At 42.2% G+C, this 7,880-nt stretch overlaps 1 protein-coding gene across 1 annotated transcript in view; it reads left to right on the top strand.

Annotated features, from left to right (window-relative positions):
* The first annotated feature begins 6,427 nt into the window (after nucleotides 1–6,427).
* The window catches only part of tgfbr2b (transforming growth factor beta receptor 2b), a 55,916-nt gene continuing 54,463 nt past the window's right edge, over nucleotides 6,428–7,880 (top strand). Inside the window, exon 1 of the mRNA XM_074683498.1 lies at nucleotides 6,428–6,674. Coding sequence (XP_074539599.1) covers nucleotides 6,590–6,674 — 85 coding nt within the window. The 5' untranslated portion in view covers nucleotides 6,428–6,589. The remainder of the gene's footprint in view (nucleotides 6,675–7,880) is intronic.

Here is a 7,880-nt window from a genome sequence, read left to right as displayed (position 1 = left end):
CTCTGACTGAGTTATATCATTGAGCAATAAGATAAGAGACCCACTGTTACTTAATCTGACACTGAAAATATTTTTTAGCAATTGCACCATCAATGATAACTTTACAATGTTTTGAAACTGAGTTTTTATGACTTTCACAAAATTCATTATGAGTCTTGGTGTAGAGCAGCCATAAGCTCTGTTCATGTGTTTAAAGTTGTTTTTTGGTTTGTTAGTTTCTTAGTTTTGATAAATTAGTTTTTCTTTTCTTCTTCTTTTTTCATTAATTTTTTTACTTCTTTTTAGAGCTGGAACGTTTTTGGATAATATTCCTGCTTTCTTTCTTTTTCTTCTCCTTGGAGATTTTTACTACTGTTACCCCCAATTCACATTTTGCACAGCGCCGTGCAGCGCCGTGCAGCGCCGTGCAGCGCCGTGCAGCGCCGTGCAGCGCCGTGCAGCGCCGTGCAGCGCCGTGCAGCGCCGTGCAGCGCCGTGCACTATGTCATACTTAGAAACCACATAGCCAATCATTGCTTTCATACAGCATGCGCCACAATCACCAGCGGCTGAGGGCTACTGCTTTGCTGCAAGTCGTTTTTGGCCGGGGTGCGCTGAAGAAACGCGTCAATCTCTGCAGAGCAGATTGTACCAAACAGGAAATCAGACACGAAAACATTTAGAATATCCAGTAATTTCCAAATAAAGCTCCATGTTCTGCCTCCTGATGGTGAACGTCATCCTTGTTTATCAAAACTACGTCTCTGGCACATGGCCAGAAGTCATCAGCAGGTCACATCCAGATGAAATCCCAGCTTTTGGACGAGGAAGGTTAATCTTGGAGGTAAAAGGTTCATAACTTTATATGACACAACACTTTCTTTCTATAAGGACACCAACAGAAAGGCATGGACTGAAGGAGCTGATGTTTTGGGAGGACAAGGGGAGTTTAACATGCAATAGTTAATTGGCACTCACGCTGTGTATGTGAATTAGGGATTAGGGTTTCACAGTGCAAACACAATGTCAATATTTGCATGACTGTTTCAGTCTTTTTCGGTATAAAAGCCTTTTGCAGCACACGTCAGCACAGTGAGGACTGTTTTTTTGGTGTTGATTGCAGTGACCCCTTTGGCCAGGACCAGTAGCGATCTTCTTGGAGAGATTTATTTATTTATTTATTGTTTTGTATGTGTGTGTGTGTGTGTGTGTGTGTGTGTGTGTGTGTGTGTGTGTGTGTGTGTGTGTGTGTGTGTGTGTGTGTGTTTTGTTTTGCTTTTTGTACCTTTAATCAAAGAGAATAGGACAGTGGATAGGCAAGGAAACATTGTTTGAGTGAGGAATGACATGCAGGAAACAGAGGGGTAGGGGAGGGTAAACCTCACAGGGCGCAACCTGGACTGCAAGGCCATCTAGGCGCCCCATGGAATGCTATACTTTTATCAATCCCCTTGGAGGAGAAATTCATTTTTCACTCTTAATTATTACACACACACATATGCAGGGACAGAATTTAGCACAGAAACATGCACTGTCAGTGTGCACCTGAGCAGTTGGGATGAAGACTCTGTTTCCCATGAGCAGCATCATTGACTTTTTTAAACATGTGACACTAACCAAGGCATGCATTTGATTTAGAAGCAGATGAACGGAGCTCAGATCTTTTTAACACTATTTTTCTTTCTTTGAGACAACGTATCAGGATACAGAGCGATGAAGTAAAGTATTACACTGATCTTGCGCAGCCTGGTCATGTCCTACCAGAGCTCATCTACCAACTCCAACCTCACCAAGCAGAGCTAACATATCCTCACTCTTCTTTTATTGATAGACTCTCAAGTTTGAACGGACCACTGCAGAATAACTGTTTTCATCAACATTTTACAGAGCATCCTTGTTGTTGTGAAACTGAATCTGTACATGGGAACTCTCCTGTGTCATCTCTTATCCTAACCAGCCCTGTGCTAAAAAGGAATAATATTTTGGACATAAAGCCAAACTCAGATTATTTGTGGTCTGAGGCCTGAAGACATATTCCATTAAGTCTGCTGTTTGGGACCTAAAACCAAGCGAAGGGTCGATCCGCTGAGCCCTGACCTGTGGCTGAAAGAGCAGGACTCTGGAGGACCAGTAAGGGGAGGGGTTCCCGGGGACTGTGAGACTCCATAGAGAGCATGGCTCAGTTCCAGGGCTGTTGCAGAGCTGCATGTCCAGACCTGCTGCGTCACATTACCAGACAGACAGGCTCAGCTTCATCATGCTCCTGTCACTGGGCCCAGTTTCTGCTGCTATCAAAGTGTAGCTGAGATCACTGCCAAAGCTGTCACTCATCACTCAGCGACCCTGTCACGCTCACACACTTACACACATGTTTGTGCAACCAAACAAAGGTGAGAAGCTCCTCCTGGACTAATTTCAGAATCTCCTGTTTCCAGATTTATACAGTCAAAGAGCGACACACAAACCCTGAGTGACCTTGGTTTACCAGACTCACACTGTAGATCAAAAGAAACCAATCCACTTTAACTCGGCTTTTTAGGTCAAGAATAATGTTCGTTTAGAGGCTAGTTATGCAAAAAAGAATACTGTTGTGAAACTGATGGGGCTCTATAATCCATCATCACCTGTAACTACCTGCTAACTAAACAGTATCCCACTTGTTACCCAGCTACTAACCGAGGATACAAACATGTTGTCAAAAAATACTAATTTAAAGATTATTTCATTGACTTAAAATGATCTATAACTACAGACTCACCCTTAAAAGTAAAAGAATTGTCACAACATGAACTCAGCTGCTATCATCTGCACATCTCATGGTTAAAGTTTCTTTGAAAGTTTCTCCCACCTGATTGGATGGATTTTGACATGATGTGTGATCAGTTTGCTTCTGGTGTTGCTTGTGTTGGTGAAAGTTAATAACGTCGTCAGAGGGTTTTAACCAATCCGACTGTTTGTTAAACGCAGAAGTCAGAAAACAGTTGTGAGAGTGGAGATGCACATCAAACGCCAGACAGAGCGTCACAGTGCCTGCGTTTGGACTGGAGGAAAATCAGACCATGATTAGAACAAGGCGACTATGAGATGAAGGATGCAGGTGGATGATACTTTACTGCCTGTGTATGGTTACTAGGCAGGGAAACGCAAGTTCATTTGCATAGTACATTTTGGCAGTAAGGCAATTCTAAGTGCTTTACAAAGATACAAATACACATTTACACAGCAAAACATATCAAAAGATACAATTAAAAATAATTTAATACTCAAAAATACAGGAAAATAAAATAAAATGAAATAAAATAAAACAGCAATAAAAAAGAAGGTTAAAACAGATTGAAGGCCCATTTCCCTCCCTGTGTGAACTAAAATGTATCCGTCTGTTTCTAAACAATGTTACCGTCACTGCTCACATACTTCCATATGTCCTTTACGTTGGCATTGCAGTTAACCAATACATCCACAAGGGGGAGCAGCCCAGAATCTAAAGTTTATGACAACAAAAAACTCAAAAACAAGCATGGGGACTGTGAAGGAGTTATTAATAATGTACCACTTGCACAAAAGACAAAAATGGAGGCGGCATCGTAGGAGGCGGTGGTTGGTGAGGCAGTTAAATACATCGCGGAAGTCCCGTCATTGTTATTTCTTCTTGGTGTCGCACTAAAGCTTTGTACTGGGTAGTAACCCAACACTGCCCCCATGGTTTCCAATGGTACTGCTCTGTTTAGTCCGTATCCATAAGCTTCATGGAAACGTGCTGAAATATGGATGAAATGAACACAGAGCACGGACAGAAGGCTCCGTACCTAACATTTAGCATACATGAGCCTTTAGACTTTCTTCAACTACTACGGTCTCAAATAAGATAAAACATAATGTATATAATAATAAATACCCTATTAATAAACTCTCCCCTGTCAGTAAGTCTATGCCCACTATCTGACAGATACCAGAAATTTGAAGGTGGAGCTTTTTGTTCATGTTTCTCAGTGCATGACACAATGTTTTGAATCAATCAAGCCACCTTAAAGTCAAATAAACTTCATATTCCCTGAATTTATGAAGAGAAAGTCAAAGGGTTAAAAAAAGAGACAGGTAGGGTTAAAGGTCAAAATGATAGGCTATCTGACCATTGTTCGTTGTCATCTATCTTTTGTGACAAAAATATTGGGGTTATTCAGATCTTAAAGCGCTCTAAAAGATAATAAGGCATTGGGTGGTCTCTGGTGCACATCTGGAACTTTCTTGTGAGCATGGAAATCTTTCATGATGGCATGGCCTTGTATCTAGTGCTCATGAGAACCCATTTTTTCCCTGCCCATGTCACTTTTAAGTATCTGTGAAATACATTGGACATGTAAGACCTTCACATGGTTGTTCAGAAGCCCTTCCTTTGATATCTTGGCTGTGGTCTTAGGGTCTTTGCCCTGCTGAAAGATGAACCGTGGCCCCAGTCTGAGGTCTAAAGGTCTCTGGAGCAGGTTTTCATCCAGGATGTCTCTGTACATTGCTGCATTCATCTTTTCCTCAGTCCTGACAGGTCTCCCAGTTCCTGCTGCTGAAAAACATCCCCACAGCATGATGCTGACACCACCATGCTTCACTGTAAGGATGGTATGGTCCAGGTGATGAGCGGGGCCTGGTTTCCTCCAAACATGACGCCAAAGAGTTCAATCTTTGTCTCATCAGAGCAGAGGTTTTTCTTTCTCCTGGTCTGAGAGTCTTTCAGGGACCTTTAGGCAGACTCCAGGTGGTCTGCCATGAGCCTTTCACTGAGGAGTGACTTCAGTCTGACCACTCTACCAAACAGGTCTGATTGGTGGATTGCTGCAGAGATTACTCTCTCCACAGAGGACCATGGAGCTCTGACAGAGGGACCATCAGGTTCTTGGTCTCCTCCCTGACTAAGACCTTTCTCCCCTAATCCCTCAGTGTGGACGGGGTCCAGCTCTAGAAGAGTCCTGGTAGTTCTGAACTTCTTCCATTCACAGATGATGGAGTCCTCTGGGCTCATTGGGACCTTCAAAGCAGCAGAAATGTTTCTGGACCCTTCTCCAGATTTGTTCCTGGAGACCATCTTGTCTTTGAGGTCTACAGACAGTTCCTCTGACTTCATGCTTGGTTTGTGCTCTGACATGCTCTGTCACCTGTGGGACCTTATACAGACAGGTGTGTGTCTTTACAGATCAGGTCCAATCAGCTGAGTTTACCACAGGTGGACTCCAAAGAAGCTGTATGAACATCTCAAGACTCGAAGTTTTTATTGTCAGTTTTGTATGAGGACATACAGAAAAATAAAAATATTGTCCCTCTCTGTTGAAAGTATAGGTAAAAAATGAAGTATAAAAATGTCAGTGTAAGACAAACAAACCAAATTATAATGTAATAAAATGAGATGAAGTAAAGGAGACAAGAGAAGAACCTACATACACAGTGCAGGTAGTGCAGTGTTGTTACAGACTAAGATTTCAAGGATGATGAGAGGAAACAGGATGCACCTGAGCTCAGTACTGAGCTTTGTGGCAAAAGCTGCGGATACTTATGTGCATGTGATGTCTTAGTTTTTAAGATTTAGATAATTTGGCCAAAAATTAAAAAACAAACTAACAAAAAAACTAATTTTTCATTGTCATTATGGAGTGTTGTGTGTTAAAATTTTGAGTGAAAAAATGAATTTGATCCATTTTGGAATGAGGCTACAAGATAAAACGTAGAAACAGTTAAGCACCATGAAAAACTTTTCAGATTCAGTTGCCAACAGATGCACATTAACTGACTACTGACACAGCGTGGCGGCTTTAGAGGAAATCACCACAGAGATGACAGGTGTTTGATAAGGACTGTTTTTTTTTAGAGGTCTTGATTACAAAAAAGTTTCAGTTTTACTTCCTCACATAAACATGACTCAGTGTTAATTATTTCATTATTTTTTTAATGCGTTTTGTGAGTTTTGCAGGTGTTTTAGGAAAATCATTTACATTTTAAAAGTAAATAATAATAATAATAATAATAACAATTTTGATAATAATAACGATAATAATAATAATAATAATAATAATAATAATAATAATAATAATAATATTATTATTATTATTATTATTATTATTATTATTATTATTATTATAACAATAACCCAGTAATAAATCAATAAATCAATAAATAAGTAAATCAATAAATAAGTAACATATTTATGTCATAAAACATTTAATGTAGCAAGTTTCAGTAAAACTACTCTGTCAAAAGTCTGTTGATACTCGTACGCACACACACACACACACACACACACACACACACACACACACACACACACACACACACACACACACAGAAAGAAAGAAAAAGAGAGAGAGAGAGAGAGAGAGAGAGAGCTCTTCCCCCGGTTTCCTGTCAGAGCAGTGTGTGTATATGAGTGTGTCTGAGTGTGTGTACACAGTGTGGGTGTGTGGATGGTTCAGCAGTGACTCTCCAGCAGCTGAGCTGAGCGGAGCGCACAGACGGAGGAACTCCCAAAACTCTGTCCTCCTCCAAACGTCAACAGCTCCGGCGTACATGTGAGACAGAAAGTGTGTGTGAGACAGAGAGTGTGTGTGTGGACGGACGACACGTAAACATGGCGGGACACTTTGGCTCTTTATCTCCAAGAGGACTTTTATTGGTGTTCTTCTCGGCGGGGCTGCTGCAGTCCGGGACTGCCGGTAAGAAACGATCGTTCTTCACTTTAATGTGTCTGTGTGCCCATCGCTGTGTGGTCGCTACACTCCTTAGAAACGTGAGTTTCAGTGCGAATGAACCGAAGTCGAAGTGCCTGGAAATCCTCCCTCCAGCACATTACGCACAGCTCTCCGGAGAGCCGAGGACAGCCAGGCGCAACAGGTGACTCAGCGGCGGACTCACGGCTCAGATATGCTTCAACTATCGAGTTCTCTGACTTTGCTCGTTTGTTTTCCTGACTGATATAGAGCACTAGAGATTTTCTCGAGCTTTAGACTAACTGCCACTGCAACACTGTCGGACAGTGTAGTCAGATTTCGAGATCTCAGTGGTTCTTGTAGATTAGTGCCAAGTTAACAGCCCAGCAGAGGCTCGGTGTAGAGGTTTCTGATAGGCAACAAGACTTTGTATCAATGACACAACTTTGGAAGCAGTCTAAGTTTGCTCCAGCACCCTTTATCAGTCTGTGTAGACTGATAAAGGCTTTTTGTAGCTCTGCAGGTGTGGAAATAACCAGGTCAACCTTCTGACTACACTTTTCACAGATTTACCTTTTGGAACTGGACACATGTTTTTGCACATGCACTGAAAACTGCTCCAGGGGAGTTTGTGTCTCTCCTAATGTCACCCACTGTCGTGTGTGTACTGCATTTCCAATGTCCTAAATGTTTTGAACATCCTGTTACACAAACCTCTGACTAATTGGGTTGTATTTGACTCCTTGTGAGCATATGGGAGCGGTTTGGCTGCACGTGTGGGTTTGTTCTGCTCCGGTCTGAGGGAGGTGAAAAGTGTTTCGAGCCAAAGTGTTTAAGTCTCACTCTAAACACTCACAGTGGCACTTTCCCTCCTCCGTACTGTAATCCCATGTGTTAACAGTTGCAATTTAACAGACTTGGCAACTTTCCATCCTTCATATCGTAACACCTCCCGTGCGGGTTAACCGCAAACTTCCCCAGGTGTGTTGACAGGTGGGTGCAGTTGGCACAGAGGGAGCAGTCTTTCTCCCCCCTCCTCTTGTCCCTGCTCTTTGTTCCTGCCCTCCTCCCACAGTCAGACCTGGTGTAAACCTGGAAATCCCACATACCACAAGGACTGTGTGGTCCCGCTGCGTTGTGTGTCACTGACATGTTAAATAAAACACGCGTACATCCGCTGTTTTTCTGACTCCTCCAGAGCACCTCGTCCTG

The sequence above is a fragment of the Halichoeres trimaculatus genome, unplaced genomic scaffold (genome assembly GCF_033239565.1).
Source record: "Halichoeres trimaculatus isolate MK-OKI-2021-1 unplaced genomic scaffold, fHalTri1.1 fHalTri1_scaffold_12, whole genome shotgun sequence".
NCBI lineage: Eukaryota > Metazoa > Chordata > Actinopteri > Labriformes > Labridae > Halichoeres > Halichoeres trimaculatus.
This window is presented reverse-complemented; position numbering and strand designations above follow the sequence as displayed.